This window comes from Hyperolius riggenbachi, chromosome 7 (genome assembly GCF_040937935.1).
Source record: "Hyperolius riggenbachi isolate aHypRig1 chromosome 7, aHypRig1.pri, whole genome shotgun sequence".
NCBI classification, from domain to species: domain Eukaryota; kingdom Metazoa; phylum Chordata; class Amphibia; order Anura; family Hyperoliidae; genus Hyperolius; species Hyperolius riggenbachi.
The window spans coordinates 218,762,108-218,781,109 of NC_090652.1; the positions used below are offsets into that span (position 1 = coordinate 218,762,108).

Here is a 19,002-nt window from a genome sequence, read left to right on the forward strand (position 1 = left end):
CGAGCTATGCTAACCTAGCTATGGGCCTGCTTAAAACCATATATATTTTTAACAACAACCCATTCAAAGATCACATTGTTTTGTACAGACGCTACATAGACGATTTAGTGTTCATCTGGCAGGGGGACACAGCCCACATCCCATTATTCGTCCAATACCTCAACTCCAACAGGGCAAAACTTTCATTCACCTCTCAACACGGTAACACGTCTCTGGAGTTTCTAGATCTGGTCCTGTTTCATGAGAACAATACCATAAAAACGAAAACTCACTTCAAAAAGGTAGATTCGAATAGCTATATCCATTTCGGAAGCTTTCATCACAAACCGTGGACCACCAACACCCCCTATAATCAATTTAAACGAATCTATAAGAATTGCACGGATATCCAAGATTACGAAACACAATCAAAAATACTAGTTAATAAATTCAAAGAGAGGAAATACCCAAAAAAAAACTCATTCAAAATGCAAAACATACAGCTAAATGTAAGTCAGGACCACACATTACTCGTGACTTGTCACATGAATCCAAATCTGACGTTCCATTACGGTTCATTACAAAATATAGTGCCCAACACACAGCTATTAGAGACATACTTACCCGTAGATGGGAGATACTACAGCAGGACCCTTATCTATGTTCAACAATCCCCAACAAGCCCATTATGACCTATCGGAGAGCACCCAACCTCCGAAACTTATTGGCACCAAGTAAACTCAAGTCGCATACTGATAAGGTGACCCTACCAGAAGTATCCTACGCATGCCTCAAAAAACGATGCCTAGCGTGCAATTTCATCACCACCACCGATCATGTTATCTCCCACAGTAATAAATCAGTATATCCCATACACAAACACTTAAACTGTGACACCAGATATGTCATTTACGTCGCCACCTGCCCATGCTTGGTCCAATACGTGGGCCGTACCAGCCAACAACTGAAAGACAGAATAGGTCAACACAGACGGAACATCCAGAATGGTCTGGCTACCCACAGTCTATCTAGACATTTCGATCAGATCCATCATAGAAAGGTATCCGAGGTCTCATTTATAGCATTGGAATCCATAAACCCTATGGCTCCCAATGCTACCCTAACACTTAAAAATAGAGAAATGTACTGGATCCAGACACTCAAAACACTTACGCCACTAGGACTTAACGAACAACTGGAAAAGACCTTTTAACAACAATGAAAAGTTTACGTTTATGTACGATAATTTGCCGTACACACTAATGCCCATTTTAGACTGTAATCCTTTCCCCCCCCCCTCTTCCCCCCCCTCCCCCCCAGACAAACCCCTCCCCCCCTGATAAACCCCTGGTTCCCCCCCCCTTCCCCCCCCTCTCTCCTAAGTATTCCCACCTCTCCCCATAGTACTCCCAACTCCATTAGACTAACCTATAACTGAGAACTGAGATACCTTACTAAGTCGCTCTTTTTTAATAATGTTCCTTTTTAATAATGTTCTATTATTATATATCGGTTATTTTTATAGTCCTATTTCCAGTCCTATTTTTTATTTTTATTATCATTCTTATCTTTCAGTTTATGTATGATTTCATATGTATATATGTGTGTGTATATATATATATATATATATATATATATATATATATATATATATATATATATATATATATATATATATATATATATATATATATATATATATATATATATATGTGTATATGTGTATATGTATATATATATATATGTGTATATATATATATAATGTGTGTATATGTATATATATATATGTGTATATATATATATATATATATATATATATATATGTGTGTATATGTATATATATATATGTGTATGTGTTTTATATGATGTGATGTATTATATAATATATGTTATGTATGCTTATCCTGATCATATTGTTAGGTGCCACTATCCGCAGGTTGATCTGTGTTATAATTGTATGGCAAACACCACTGACAGGATAGTACACCCTGAGTCCCCCCTCATGTGTGTGTAGATGAGCATATACACATGTATGTGTGTATGTATGTATATACATGGGGAGGAAAGTATTTATTATGTTCCTTTTTTATTTTATTGTTGTTAATATTTTTTATTACCTATTTCTATTATTATTATCATCATTATCATTTTTTTGTAGGACAGAAAAAAGAATTGCTTAAATTCATGACACTTAGCACTTTAACCACAAGAGGGAGTAGAGAGTTCCTTAACTCTATCACCCTCAATTATGCCTTTATGTATAACTAATAGTTACAATTCATATATACCCTATTATATACATCTTAGGTGCGGTAGTCTGCCTCTCCACCACCATGATATATCAGTCCACACTCCGTATACATTTTTTTCCCACAGCGCTACCACCCCACAAACGGTATCCTGCCCACAGATTAGATGGTGCTTCGGGCTTTTTGCCCACACATGACACACTTCCGCCGGATGGTGGAGCCTACTAGTTAGGCACATAACACGCACACATCCCGCCCATAATAGAAATGAGGGAACGGGCTTCCTGCCCTCACCTCACGCGCTTCCGCTGGCACTTACAGCCTATCAGCTGATCATACAGCATAGGCTGTAGCGAGCCACACCCCGCCCCTCAATAGGACGTAACCTCCCATCCCAGGAAGGATATAGTCCACTGACAGATTGGCGCCAGACTACAGCGGAGGCGCCATACGTGGTTACACAGCACCACGGGTAAGTCCTTTCTTCTCCTTCCTCTCACCATACGTGCCAGTGTTAACACCTGGCTATCCACACCCCCAGGTCTGGTCTAGGAAGCAGGATATCACCCACCCCGGGAGGAATAAATGGCGCATTCCTCACACCCTGGGGAGGGAGGCCTCCCCCTGTCTTGAGACACATACACCTCAATGGCATTAATAGCCGACACCTATGCTTAAGGGGTGTTATTGCTCCCAGCATGAGGGATCAACTATACAATGTACACCATATATACAAGGGGTACTTTCGCTCCCGGCATGTGGGAGCAATCATAACCCAAGCTCAGGGTGCATGTTAGTGCATAGGAGAGAGAGTTATATGTTTATATGTTTCTATAGGAGAGAGAGTTATATGTTTATATGTTTTTATTACACTACACAGATCCTCCCCACATGTGGAGATGTGTGAGAGGGACAACCCCACACACAGATATGCATTCATGAATATATGTGTTTATCTTTCTTTATGCTGATAAGGACCCCACAATGGAATGTGTTTTTATGTGTTTTTATATTGATCATTGGTATACATTGATGAGTCCAACTGTATGCGGATTATGATACAGGGCTCTATTTTTACCATGTTTTTTATTACTGTCTATTTCTTTACTTACTTATTATTTACTCTGTGTTTCATGTTCCTCTTTTTTTGTGTCTTAGTTGCTCCTGCCTGTGTGATTTTTGTTGCCTGATGAAGCGGACTTGAGATCCGTGAAACGCGTTGCAATTTTTGTTCTTTTGATAAGGAGTAGTAATTAAATTATATGATTTTATTACACTGAACCAGTGCTGGTGTTTTTTTGGTAAGGTGAGCAAGTCCACCATTGCCACCTACAATTTTTAACATTTTAAATCTGATTCTCTTTTTAATCTTTTGGCGCCTCCTCAATTTGAGCTGAAAAAAGTTCGGATATCTGGGTTACCCGGATATCCGGAATCCGGATGAGCATCCCTGCTCTTTTGGAGGGAAAATCCCCTACTTGGGAGCTCTGTCCCTCTGTCCCTCTTTCCTGTTCATTTGTCCCTCTTTTAGGACTTTGTCTATCTATCTATCTCTCTCTCTCTCTCTCTCTCTCTCTCTCTCTCTCTCTCTCTCTCTCTCTCTCTCTCTCTCTCTCTCTCTCTCTCTCTCTCTCTCTCTCTCTCTCTCTCTATATATATATATATATATATATATATATATATATATATATATATATATATATATATATATATATATATATATATCTCTGCTAAAAATGTGTTTGACTCTAAAATTTATTCCCACCCTTTTTAAATTGATATATTACTAATTTTAAAATGTTACTATAAAGGAAAAGGAACCAGGATATAAAGGACCAGTGTGGTTTGAATTATAAAACATATTTTTCTTATGAAATCTTTATGGTATGCGTGACTAGGGGCGTGGCGACGGTGTGATCGGGGGTGTGGTAGAGGTGTGGCTTATTTGTCCCTCTTTCTCACCTCAAAAAGTTGGGAGGTGTGTGTGTGTGTGTGTGTATATGTTGGCTGCCTTATTGTCTATTGACTTATTAAAATGGCACAGCATTTGCATCTATTTGCCCGAATATGCAGGGTCTAAAACCAACTCACTGCTATGCCCTGCAGGAGTTGGCCCATGCAAAATACTTTGCATCTCAACATGGGCACCGTGTGTAGGCCTCTCATGCCGCTAAGAAATGGGGAGCAGTGCTGACATCCCCTCAAGCACTCCCCACTTCAATGGTGAACTTTGAAAACTAGAAACATTTATGCTGGCCACAAAAGTGATGGAAAAGATGTTTCAAGGGGTTTAACATCTGAGTTTGGTCTGTCCACAATGAAGCAACAACCTTATTAGCTTGGGTGTGCCCCCCCCCCGAGACACTCATATAGCCGTCGGTCATTGCTTCTTTGTGATACACAAGCCCCTTCACCGCGGCAAGGTAACGACCACGAAGGGGAATTGACACATGTACATGCCTTTTGTTTTTTGTTGCAGCTGCAGTGCAGCCAGAAAAATTAGGCAGGCATGTACACGCACCAGAAAAATTAGTATAGCGGCCGCTGCTAGCAGCGGCCTTAACCTTCCTGGTGGTAAGCTCGGGCTATGCCGCGCAGGAGGATTTCTCAGGCCCTGCTGCGCTGATTTGCATAATTTTTTTTTGTACACACAGCTAGCACTTTGCTAGCTGCGTGTACTGCCCGATCGCCACCGATCCGCCGTGCCGCCCCCCCCCCCCCGACCCCATGCGCTGCCCGGCCAATCAGTGCCAGGCAGCGCTGAGGGGTGGATTGGGACTCCCTTTGACGTCGGTGACGTCATCCCGCCTGTTGCCATGGCGACGGGGGAAGCCCTAATGGAAATCCCGTTCAGAACGGGATTTCTGGACGGGCTTGAGCGCCGGAGGTGATCGAAGAGGGCGGGGGGATGCCACTGCACAGCGGCTGTCATGTAGCTAGCGCTAGGCTAGCTAAATGATTAAAAATAAAAAAAATAGTGCTGCGCTGCCCCCTGGTGGTTTTAATTGACCGCTAGGGAGGTTAAAGGGGAACTTCAGCCTAAACAAACATACTGTCATTAAGTTACATTAGTTATGTTAATTAGAATAGATAGGTAATATAATTTTTTACCCACCCTGTTTTAAAAGAACAGGCAAATGTTTGTGATTCATGGGGGCTGCCATCTTTGTCATGGGGGCAGCCATCTTTTTGGTTGAAAGGAGGTGACAAGGAGCAGGAAACACAGTTCCAACTGTCCTGTGTCCTGATAACCCCTCCCAGCTGCACACGCTAGGCCTCAAATGTCAAATTCAAAATGTAAAAAAAAAAAATTTACACCAAAACAGCAGAACGAGAGCAACAACATCAGAAATCCCATCATCCTTTGCACAGCATTAGGGGAAAAAAGCCCGGGCAGTTTTCTTCTGTGCAGCTAAAAATGAGGCTTGCATAAGAGAAACAAAGTTCTGATGCTGTGAAACTGTTAAAGAAACGCCAAGCCTTTTCAGTGCTGCTGAGTCGATTTTTAGTCCGGAGGTTCACTTTAAACATTCAGGAATCCACTTGGAGTCCTGGTGGACCCTGCTGGTGGTGGCGGAGAAGGCAGTCAAGCGGCCTGCAGGCAGAGATGCTGTGTGGGGAGCGACTTAGTCTTGGGGCAGGCAGCCAGTCACACTTGAACCTGTCACACACACGTACAGTGACTGGTGGTATTGAATATCACACTGCGTGTACTCACGTGGGTAGGTGGGTGCACTGAACAACAGGTAGGTAGGTATATGCAGTGCTGCTGGGTATTACAAATGTGCACCTGTCACACACACACACACACACGCGTACCGTGAACAGGTGCAATGACTGGTGGTATTAACAATGCGTGCGCTCACGTAGGTAGGTAGGTGCACTAAACAGTGAACAGGTGCAGTGATTGGGATTACAAATGTGCAGCTGCCTGTCACACACACAGGTAGTCACTGAATGTGCTGGGCCTGGCAGTGGCACAGTGGGAATTAAGGGGCCAAAGGCCAGCTGCGACTGACTGACAGGGCTGTATATAATGCAAGTGGGCCACACACAAAAAAAAAAATAGATCTCAAGAACAAGATGCTTTTTTAGCAATAAGAATCAGCAAGGAGCAAGCTAACAAGCCTACAAGAGCTTAACTAAGCTTTTCCTATGTGAGTCTGCAGCAGCTCTCCCTTCTCTAATTACTGCAGGCACACGAGTGAGTAAAATGCCTGATGCTGCCTGCATTTTACAAGGGGGGCGGGGGGCTCCAGGAGGAAGTATAGCCTGATTGGCTACAATGTGCCTGCTGACTGTGATGTAGAGGGTCAAAGTTGACCCTAATGATGTACTATGGGGGCGAATCAAACTTCCGGAAAAGTTAGCAGTTGGCTGGTGAACCGTTCGGGCCATCTCTACTGCAGCAGTGTCATTTTACACAGTTTAAAAACCATTTTTCCTATGAAACTTTGGAACCGATTTGCTCAAAAACTATAAGGTCTTTTCACAATTTTTTTTTCTACCATGTTCCTACTCATCTGGCCTGTTTCCACTACACGCAGATTGGATGCAGAATGGATGCAGAAAAACTGACTCCAATGAATGCCTATGGGAAAATCTGCATCATAAAAAAACACATTTAGTGGAAACAGGCCCATAGGCTTTCATTGGAGTCAGTTTTTCTGCATCCATTCTGCATCCAATCTGCGTGTAGTGGAAATAGGCTGTAATATACGTGGCAAATTTAGTGATGATAGCATCTATGAGGACTTTACAATTAACCACGGAAGTTGCCACTATTTAATTCAATAGGAATGCACTCGGAACACGAACATTCTGAACACGAAATTCAGTTTTCGCATGCGGTACACTGAATTTCGGCAAAATCGGAATTCAGCTGTTCTGATCAGCCCTAATGCTAACGTCGCACTGTGAATGTTACATAGCCTTAATATTGCAGTGTGGTTACATCGTTATATGATTTTATAACAGGACCATAACGTCCTGCTGTTAACCTAGCCTGAAACATTTAAATACGTTTTTGACCCAATCGATCTTCTTCCTAATCTACATTCTTGTGTACTGAGCACAGCCTACATGCATTTGAACATTAGAAGGATACACCTTTTTTGCAATATACTATAAATGTCATTGAGTTGTATTAAATGCAACTCAATGTCAAAAAGTACATGTCAAACGTCTGCAAATCCCTAATTTTGAAAAGTTATTTATGACAAACAGATAAGGCCTGTGAATTTCTCACATGCCTGACTTGGCTTGGAAGTACAGTATCATAAATGTAGGGTTCATTCAGACAACGTAGCCTAACAGAGTAGATATATTATCTCGTGTGGAAAGGGAAGCATGCCAATTCAACTTAGTAAAAATCACACAAGTATTATAAAATTTGATTTCTGTGCAATCCTTGATTTACAGTTTTGAACTGCTATATTATTATTATTATTATTATTTATTGTATTTATAAAGCGCCAACATATTTCGCAGCGCTGAACATTAATTTAGGTTACAGAAAATATTTAGGGGTGACATACAGCAATATGGTAATACAGGAATACTAGAAAACCAGATCACACAGCACAGTATGGCATAAGGTAATGCTTAGTCAGTCACTGGAGGGGAGCATGGAGATTAGGCAAGTTAGGTTCACTCAAGTGCATAGCATGGGTGCACAGTAATGGAGGTGCATGATCAGGTAGGTGATTTAGTTTCCCAAATCACTCTATCCCACTGTGATGTGAAGGTACCCATGAGTACAGTACACAAGAGGTAAGAAACCTGTGCTGATACTGAAAGTTCAGTTTGGTTGTTAAAACTTGTATTATTTTCTTAGATAAAAGATGAGACACTTCTAGAGGAAGAGGAGGAGACATCCCTCGTGCCACCACAGACCGAGGATGATGAACTTAGTAAGTGATATACATTAACAATTTTCAAAAAAATTTTCAGCTACACTGTGTGAATATCTCTTATGTTTTTACTATGCATTTATATAGTGTGGACATTTATTTTACAATATTGTACAAAGAGTACCAAATAAGTCCCTTGGCTAATCTTTAAAGGATACCCGAAGTGGCATGTGTCATAATGAGATAGACCTGTGTCTGTACAGTGCCTAGCACACAAATAACTATGCTGTACTACTTTTTTTCTTTCTCGGTCTGAAAGGGTTAAATATCAGGTATGCAAGTGGCTGACTCAGTCCTGACTCAGTCAGGAAGTGACTACAGAGTGACCCTCACTGATAAGAAATTCCAACTATAAAACATTTTCCTATCAGAAAATGGCTTCTGAGAGCAAGACAGAGATAAAAAGGGGAATTTCTTATCAGTGAGGGTCACACTGTAGTCACTTCCTGTCTGAGTCAGGACTGAGTCAGCCACTTGCATACCTGATATTTAACTCTTTCAGGCAGTGAAAGAAAAAAAAGGAGTACAGCATAGTTATTTGCGTGCTAGGCACTGTACATACCCATGTCTATCTCATCATGTCACATGTCATTTAAGGTATCCTTTAAGTGAGACTCCAGGCACCACATTCAGAATTTGCAACAAAAAGAGAGAGTGACTGGCACAACAATATTCTTCAAATGTCCCGGGTCATCAGCAAATTCCATAGGTAAACATACACCGTGCAGCCTGCCAAAGCATTACTATTCATCCAAAGAACAAGAAAGAAGAGCGGGCACTGGTGCTCGTATCACCTTAAAAGCATTTATTGGCGGCAGATGGTAAAAGCAGAGGAGGCCCCCGATGGAGAGCGCTCCCCCCTACCTGACAGCTGTTTCACAACATCAGTTGTCTCATCAGAGGTTTTGCGGGGGTGCAGAGAGGCCAGTAACTGCGCTCGATCAAAGCCACACTTTATTTCCGGGCCGTGCGTCTGACGTCACCAGCCGCTCCTCCCACCGTGCATGATGGCTCTCCCGCTCCCCCAATCAGGCGTACTATACACTCATGACGCGCCATACCATACTGCATCATTTCTAAAGGTGGGCGGGACACGGATGGCCACTCCAAAGTCGCACATCAGAATGACGCTCGCGGCTGCAGCCAATCAGTGTATGTTACCCATTCACTCCCCCTAAGGGTTGCTATGACGACGCGTATACGTGCATATGCCTGCAAGGGAGAGAGAGCATACCACCATACATTAAAGCCAGATACAGAAGCCAGAGTGTGAGTGAACCAAATAAGCAGCACCAGGATCCACCCAGGAAAACTGTGTGTGGAAGGAGGGGGGAGCATGATCACCGATAGACCTCGAAATCACTTGTTGTTCTACCCCTAGTCTTAAAAAAGATCTAAGTTGTTTCTGGTAAGTCAGGGTTGGACTCGATTTCAATTTAACATAACAATTAGTGTCATTTAACTGACGATATGCTTCTTTTTTGTAATATTCCACACTCATAATTACAATGTTACCGCCTTTATCGGCTTTTTTGACAATTAAGTCCTCCCGTGACCTAAGCCAGGACAATGCCCTAACTTCCATAGTTGTTAAGTTGGATTTTTCTTCTGGATATATTAGAGCCTTCATCTCTCTAAGCACAGTTTGTTGAAAAATATCTAGAGAAGATCCTGCAGTCACTGGAAAAGGTCTCATTGATTTACAGGGTTTAAAGCTGGACTGGATTTCTTCCTCACACTTATTCTCATTCAACAAATCCTCCAGAACCTGCAAACATTGCAGATCCTGAGTACTGGATAATTCTGGAGGGATGAAGCCCAAATTGCCTATAGGGGAACCTCTGTCAGAGTCCGCTCCTCCGCCTTTCAATTGTTTGATGGCAAAAAACTTGTCAATACTCAATCTCCTAACGGCCATATATAAATCAACTTCAAATTTGAAGTATTCAAATTGTTGGACGATTGCAAAATTTAGACCCTTCTTTAAAGTCTGTAAACATTCATCAGGTATATGTACACCACTTATATTCACGATCTGCAGTTCCTCTTTTATGGAATCACTTCCTTCGCCATTACTCATTGTGGTAAACCCTTCCAGGTCACCTGTCTTTTCTCTCCTCCTCCCCCTTTGCCTGCCCCCTCTCCTTCTCCTCCTAAAGGGTTAAGTTACTTCTGCAGAGGGAGGCTAAAATTATTGCTGTGACTAATGCGACAGTAAATCTGGGACTAAATGAGAAAAATGAGTTGAGCTGCTTCCTGGAGCCCTACTAATCGATTGGGTCTGGTGGTCATCTAGGAGAATTATTAGTGATAGGTGTCGTTTAAGTAATCATGCTTGTTGTAAATTATGTTATGAATTATGTCCATATATACGACTGTATTTAAACCTGTCTCTGGCCATCTGTTGGGTCCCCTTTTCCTGTCCCCCCAATCTTTCACATAATGGTGACCTATAATAAGGAATATGGTCTCTTTAAGCAATGCTGCATGCTCCCCACTCCTTCCACACACAATTTTCCTGGGTGGATCCTGGTGCTGCTTATTTGGTTCACTCACACTCTGGCTTCTGTATCTGGCTTTAATGTATGGTGGTATGCTCTCTCTCCCTTGCAGGCATATGCACGTATACGCGTCGTCATAGCAACCCTTAGGGGGAGTGAATGGGTAACATACACTGATTGGCTGCAGCCGCGAGCGTCATTCTGATGCGCGGCTTTGGAGTGGCCATCCGTGTCCCGCCCACCTTTAGCAATGATGCAGTATGGTATGGCGCGTCATGAGTGTATAGTACGCCTGATTGGGGGAGCAGGAGAGCCATCATGCACGGTGGGAGGAGCGGCTGGTGACGTCAGATGCACGGCCCGGAAATAAAGTGTGGCTTTGATCGAGCGCAGTTGCTGGCCTCTCTGCACCCCCGCAAAACCTCTGATGAGACAACTGATGTTGTGAAACAGCTGTCAGGTAGGGGGGAGCGCTCTCCATCGGGGGCCTCCTCTGCTTTTACCATCTGCCGCCAATAAATGCTTTTAAGGTGATACGAGCACCAGTGCCTGCTCTTCTTTCTTGTTCTTTGGACCACATTCAGAATGTTCAGCACATCCTCTCCTGCTCTTTGGAAGACACTGCATAATGAGTATTGTACATAATGCATAGAGAGCACCCTGCTGTTGTGCCATGACTGATCTGTATGGCAAAGTTACATGTGGAGACTCCTAACCCCACTCCCGCCCACCCAAGGCTCATAGCATGCTAGACATTTACAGTGTATGTAAAGAAAGCTGAACTGATTGTATGCCACGTCTCTATTCTTGGACTGCATTCTTCAGAAGCAGAGGCTTCACATCTCTCTCATTTGCATTGCTTCACCTCCTCACTTCTAGTCACTGGAAGTCTGGGATATTGGAGCTGACATTGCACCTGATCAGATCATATACACTGAAATCAGCATGGGTGAGCTGACTGTAACCCTTTTTTGCTGGATTGCTATAAAGTGGGATTATTATACTTCTACTTTATACTGAAATTGCAGTAGCTGCTTTTATGTATACAATATAAAATGCACATATTTTATTTAAAATAGGATTACACTCACAAAACTGAAATTTCAGTAACTACTCCTAGTTACATAAAATAACATTTGAAAGCATTCCCAAGTATTCCCTGTATGTTAGAATGTTTATTTTCACTGCAGAGATTAGTAGACATTTGCTTTTCTCTTTTTATCAGCAAAGACAACAATCTCCCCATGCCTGTGTCTTCACTTTGCGCCCCCTTTCATCCCTGCTCAATGGACAATTGCCCTGGCATCTGCCGAGTCACTTTAGCAGAAATGGAGGGGGGGCAGAGTGAAGACAAAATGCACAGGGAGATTCTGGCATTTGCCGATGACAAAACATAAGCGTGTACTGCTCTTGGCAGTGAAAATACGCGATTTTGCACACCGGGAATACTTGGGAATACTTTTAAATGTTATTTTATGTAACTAAGACTAGTTACTGCAATTTCACTTTTGGGAGTAAAGCCCCTTTTTAAACATACTATGTGCATTCTATATTATATACAAAAATGTGTTGTCCACAGAAGTAACAACTGTACTTTGCCGATTTAGTAATGATGTGATGTAAAATGACCCCATACTCATATTACACTTTATTACACTATTGCAGTTCCATCAGGGAAATCATACACAGTAGCCATTATTAAACCTGATGCAGTCGCACATGGGAAGGCAGATGAAATAATTATGAAGGTGAGAAATACACATATGTGACTATTACAAACCTTTTTTTGTTTTAATTATGGTAGCAAATGTAATCATTTCGCATACCGGTAATGAAATAGTTTTGTGCTGATTTCAGATTCAGGAAGCTGGATTTGAGATTCTGGCTAATGAAGAGAAGACCATGACAGAGTCTGAAGCCAGAGACTTCTACCAGCACAGGGCTGGAGAGGTGAGTGTTGCTCTGCCCGGTGCAGTGAGAATCAGAGTAGGGAAGAAGAAATGTATCATGCATGCATACTGTATTTGTGCAAAACTATTAGTGTTAAAGTGGCGGGTGGGGGGGTGGGGAAGGTATTTTGATGTTCAGTTATACTGTGGGGGGAAAGACTGTTATATGTTTCTGTGCCCAAAAAATATCGTTATGTATCTGATGAAGCTTGGCTCTATCTCACCTGCTGGTTTAAAAAAATGGAAAACCAAATTACACATTTATTTAAAGTAGACCTGACCTCTTGCACAGGACAGAAGGAAAACAAAGAGAAATTCACCCTGTTTGTATTTAGAGAGCTTAGCCTGTCTGATTCCCCCCCCCCCCCATCTGTGACTAATCATCACCGTAATTTGATCTTTCAGCTGTGCCAACTTAGGAATCTCCTCTACCACTGCAGAGCAGCTAATTTGTAAACACAGGATGTTAACAATATGTCTGCTTCCATGAAAGTAGGAAGTAGACACACTGCAGATTTTTGTGCAGGATTTGTACCAGCTGTAGCAAAGAAACGTTTTTTTCTTTAAAGGTTAAAGTGCTGTTACGTATCTTTTAGAGCAGAGAGTAAATGCAGGTCCTCTTTCAAAAGAAACAATTTAGGAATGAGAGTCAGCAGCACCTTACAGGTTATATTATGATTCACTAGTTAAAAGACTCGTTTATTAAAAACCAGGTGCTAGGCCTCGGCCGCCCTGCCCCTGCAATGCACGCAAGTCCACACATGCCCGTCCCCCCTTCACTGTCTGAAGTCTGGCCGCGTGCCGTGCATGTTTGCCAAGCATGACGCAGGGACACAGGAGGATGTAAGGACAGGGCTTTTATTATATAGGATCATCCTTGGTTGGATCATATATAGTGAATGTTATATGTAACCGATCTATTCTGCATTGTATGAATAAATGATATAATTGGAAGTCAAACAGCAATGACTGGTTTTGTGGTTATTTTTGGAATTGTTTATTTTTCCACTTCTTAGACCTCCCTAGGCTGCAATATCTCCAATATACATTTCAATAGTGTTTTTTTCTTTAATGATCCTAAACCTGTTATGAATTGACAGCATATTGCTTCCTTCACTTGCTAATTGGAGGTGCAGTTAGTTGGAACAGAAGGCTCACCTACTATGAAAGTAACTGGAAAGGGTCATATAGCAAAGTCACAACGGTAACTGTCCCAAACGGCATGGTTGTGAAAACGCTCCATAAATGTGGGTGAAAATGCCAGTTCCAGGCTTTGTCATCTGCTGTGGTGGACTTAATAGCTAATTACTATCATTACTATAGTTTGAAAGTTGCAGTCTCTTGTCCCGCTCCTGAGACTCTTTCTATACAAGTTTACTTTTTATCTGCAGAAGGTATGATGGAGTCATGGAGTATTGTTAGTAGGATTTCAGCTGCAAAACTGATTTTTTTTTTTCCTGTAGTCTGCTTCATCGATGGATTGTTTACTTGGGAAATACTGTGATCAGTATATTGTACTATCAGAATGTAAGTCTACCCATACATCATTCGATTCTGCGGGCTGATCGTCCTTTTGATTCGATAATGATATAGGATCTGAGGAGAACTGATACTGTAACATTGCCAACTATTCAATCTTTCAATGAATTTCTGGCCGACATCGGTCACAAGGATTCAACAGAAAGCTGGAAAATCTTGGTTGCAAGAGCTCAATCAGCTGTGTGGCAGTAACGTCATTCAATATCCCAACAACTGATGGACCCTCCTATATGTGTCCTCTGCTTGGCCGTATGCAGTGCTGAAGGCTTACCTGTCACACCAGTGCTAATTCTGGCCTCCTCTGGTGTCTGGCATCACCGCAAGCACATGTATCATGTGACAACAGTGCATGTAGCGATGTCACTACATGTGCTTGTGTCACCTGGTACAGGTGCTTGCGGAGACGCCAGACACCGGAGGAGGCCAGGATTCATGCCAAGTGTGACAGGTGAACTTTCATCACTGCAAACAGGGGCAGCAGCGGGACGATTTCCAGTAAATTTCATCCTGAAATTTATTGGAAACTGTTGTGCAGTGTATGGGCAGGCAATAGATCCTCTATAATCAGATTCAACCATAGAGGGATCTATCTGGTGACCAATCTGGTGGCACATCAAGTGATGTATGTATAGATTTATAATGAATTATTTGGCCGGAGTTTCAACCCAGATCATGTGGAGGAACCTGACTCAACAAGAGTAAACGTACAAGCTCAAGGCAGATATTTGTATTGATTACACAGGAATCAATGGCTTTACCAGTATGTATGAATTGGACTGAACCATCTTAATGAATGTAAAAAGACATAAGAGACCAGCGCTCAACCTGGCTGGAGCCAGTACCCATTCAGTAAGGAGATCTCGGGCAAGATTTTCTGATACTCCAGGGTGGCCAACTGAACAAGCCCTAAATGGCTGCAGCTCTCAAGTGCTTTGAGTCCGACGGGAGAAAAGCGCTATACAAATATTCACTTTTCTTTTTTTATATTTGATTGTATGACCTCTGGTAAATGGCTGTTTACAAATAGCGTAATAAATCTCTTTTATTGAACAGGAACATTTTCAGGAGCTGATCCAGTTCATGTCTAGTGGTCCATGTCATGTCCTGATTATCTCTAAATCTGGGGAGGAGGATGTGATACCTGAATGGAGGGAGTTTATTGGTCCAACCGATGTTGAAATCGCCAAGAAAGAAAAGCCTGAAAGGTGAGGCAACCTACATATGTGGACAAGCTACAGAATAAAGGCCTTGATGCACTGAAGCAGAAATAATGGCAAATCAAGAAAGCAGTCTGGCATTAAGTGAGAATTTTTTCCCAGGTGGATAGGGATCCATAGTGCAGATGCAATGCAGCCTGACCCCCAAGAATGAAAGTTGCTCGTCAGGAGAGTGTAGTGTTGATCCTCATGTTGAACTCATTGAAAAGAATTGGATCAGTCTGTAATCAGAATAGATTGTTGCTACAAAATATGCGTATAAAAAGACATTCCTTTATTGTGATGCAATCCCAAACAGGCTAATGGAACTACCTGATCAGGTTAGACCGGTCCCACACAATATCTTCATACATATCTGCTCATACATACACAAGTTGGCGTCCAATCAATCATTATCACAGACCCCTCTCCACCTGGTATGGGCCATGTGAAGAGAAGGCCACGTGAAGAGTGATGCTGAAACAACAGTGGGTAGTGGTGGTGTAAACTAAGATTTAAAAACATCTATAGATTTAGATGAATGATCAGTATGGAAAAAATGTCTCATATTCCTTCCTGTGAGTTTTCTGATCTTCCTTCCTTCTAGTCCTAAGCGTTTTGTTTTTGTTCTGGTAGGAGATATTACATCATACTGTAGTAACTGTATACATATGAAAAATAGATTGTTGACAAAGTAATTGTTTTCCAGTTTACGAGCCCAGTATGGCACTGAGGTCCTGTATAATGCGGTACATGGAAGCAGTGACCAGGAACAAGCCACCAGAGAATTAGCCTTTTTCTTCCCTACTTTTCAACAACAGCACCAACAAATGGATGATTTATCCTCAAAGAACCCGGAGAGGACCTTAGCATTGATCAGGCCAGATCTCTTAAGAGACAGGAAAGGTACAACATTTCATATACGGTCTATTTGCCTTCTGATATATATGGCAGTAAATTATTTGTATCTTCTTTTCTCTTTCTGAGTATGAGGATTAGAAACATTTTACCCCTGCGTATCATGTCTGGGGTTCCCTGAACAGCAGATTACCAGTAACAAGGAGGTTTTAATAAGTGGAGTATCAGCTAAACCTGGATAAAAAATGATAGCCATGGGCAAACCGGCTATGTACACTGCATGCTTAATAATCATTTTGACTACAGTGTGTCTTCATGTCCGCCAATACATTCATTATTTAAAATGTTTATTAGTATTTACACACACACACCACACACACACCCACCACCACCACAACATAGCTACACCTTACACCAGCCTTTTGCAACATTTCTAACCTGAAGGAACCCTGCAAATAACTTTTGGATCTCAAGGAACCCCTGCAAACAATTTTTTGATCTCGAGGAACCCGTGCATATATTTTGCAGGAGGCAGGGTCTTTAAAAGTATGTGTGGCTGTTTATTTCACAACCCCCATTACACTGCCACTCATTATAGTGTCTCCTGAGCCCTCAATTTAGTGCTTTTTGTTACAGTACCACCTATTATGGTGTGCTTTATTATACTTCCCCCACAATGGGGGAAAATGCCAAGGAACCCCTGCAGAGTACTCAAGGAACCCTGGGGTTCCAGGGAACCCTGGTTGAGAACGCCTGCCTTACACTGTGCCTAACTTTAAGCCCTGCCAATTACGAAGGCCTCCTTTACACAGTGCTCATTGCGCTCGTTTACATACTGTCGTATGTTCCCATCTCAAAGAAGCTTTTTTTCTTCCTGCTCTCTTGTAGCCCTGTGCTTAGGGTGGGGAGACTTTTTGCATACTTAACTGGACCCCATGTTGTTGTGGTGTTTTGTTTTTTTTATCGTCAACTTTACATTTTAATTAAAACATCAACAATGACAAGCTCAGCAGTCCGTCTGTAATATGGAGAACTGATCAACTGTACAATGACAGTTCTCATTGCTTCCTTGATGCCTAAAGTTATGGTACATACTTACAATTCCCATCACCCATCAGGATCGGGACTCAATCCCTTGGGCAACAGTTTGGGACCGAGTTATTTTCTGTTGTTGTTATGTAGAGGGTAGGAGGGCCGACGGGGCGGCAGCTATTGGAGAGGCACGGAGTAGGAGGGGTAAAGAGGAGAACAATGGACTAAGATGATCCTGCAATCTCTTAATGATGCATCGGAGAGGATTGGGGTCGCTGTACTAGTGCTTAGGTTTAGCTCTGGTAGGAGATATAACCTCATACTGTGGTAGCTGTGTATATATATGAAAAATTGATTGTTGACAAAGTACTTGTTTTCCAGTTTACAGTACTGTATAATTTGGTACATGGAAGCAGTGACTAGGAACAAGTGAAGCCAGCAGAGAATTAGCCTTTTTCTTCCCTACTCTTCAACAACAGCACCAACACATCGCCATTAAAAACCCCTGTGCTGATATCTGTGCCAGTGATCGGGCACTGCTATAGCTATTAACATTGCGATCTATGTTGTGCCCATTTTCCTGCTTCGGTAGTACTTACCTATTTCATCAGTTCTTCACTCCATGAAAGTTTTTACCTTCCCTGCCTTGTTCCAGATGAAGTCTTGCAAAGTATCCGTGATGCTGGGTTCTCTATAGCAATGCAAAAGGAAGTCATGCTGAGTGAGCAACAGGTTGAGGAGTTCTACAGTGAACACGTCAATGAAGATTACTTCCCGGCTGTTAAACAGCAAATGACCAGGTAACATACGTCTACAAACTGTGTGTTTTTTGCTTGTTATCAAACTAAAGAGTTTTGCTGCGGTTGAGATTTTCCAACTTCACATTCAATTTGAGTGAAAAGAGATGAAATTCGGATATCAGTGATATGACCCAAGTGTGGTACTCTTATTATTGTTAATACTACCTATGCCTATTAAAACATTTAAAAATCCTTAGTACGCCATCTGCTTCTTGCAGCTAAGTTGACTATTCCTAGATTCTGGAAAAGCGCTTCTCACCCTGTACTAAGGACTAACGCAGAGAGGTTGATAATATTCTCTGCATGGAGTCTATGGTACAAGAGTCCCACAGGAGGCCATATGACCGGTCACATTCATGGATGTCGTGGTCTATCTATGAGGAATCAGACGAGGCTAAGATCGTTCTCTGTCTTTAATGGACGCACCAGGCTATTTATATTGTCCATGGCTTGGTGGTTTTCATGCTAGTAATACAAGTACTATTGTTGACCCAGGTTAAAGCGGACCCAAACCAAACATTTTTTTAATTCAAAATATTTAGTTGCACCACTCTGACACATACAAAGAAAAATAAACACTCCTTCAAACCTATGATCAATTTCAGTGCATGCTTTTCACCCTTCTCTTTTCATAGCTAGGGTTATACTGGGGGCAGCCATTAGCAATTCCTCCATTGCCGGACACCATGTACTCCACCAGTTTGCCGGAAAAATGCCGGCAATTTGAAAGAAAGGGAGGGGTTCCTCCAATAAATGTAAAATATCTTATATTTGTCATCATGCAGCTGAAAAAAGGCTGCTATTTATTATTATAATTTAGAAAATAGATTTTATTTCTGAAATCTTGTATTTTTTATTTGGGTCCACTTTAAGGTTCCACTTGAAGAGAAGGAGGGTTAGGTTGGGGGGGGGGGGGTGTTGGTGATTATAAACAAAAGTGAAGGTGGGTTATGGACATTCCTTACTTATTTTGAGAAGTTTCTATTG

At 42.0% G+C, this 19,002-nt stretch overlaps 1 protein-coding gene across 2 annotated transcripts in view; it reads left to right on the forward strand.

The window, feature by feature from the left end:
* LOC137524844 (thioredoxin domain-containing protein 6-like) overlaps positions 1 to 19,002 on the forward strand; it is a 57,339-nt gene that overhangs the window by 22,196 nt on the left and 16,141 nt on the right. For both annotated transcript variants that reach the window (XM_068245239.1, XM_068245240.1), the window contains exons 6-11: positions 8,065 to 8,140; positions 12,307 to 12,389; positions 12,499 to 12,591; positions 15,183 to 15,334; positions 16,035 to 16,231; positions 17,871 to 18,015. In XM_068245239.1, coding sequence (XP_068101340.1) covers positions 8,065 to 8,140; positions 12,307 to 12,389; positions 12,499 to 12,591; positions 15,183 to 15,334; positions 16,035 to 16,231; positions 17,871 to 18,015 — 746 coding nt within the window. The remainder of the gene's footprint in view (positions 1 to 8,064; positions 8,141 to 12,306; positions 12,390 to 12,498; positions 12,592 to 15,182; positions 15,335 to 16,034; positions 16,232 to 17,870; positions 18,016 to 19,002) is intronic.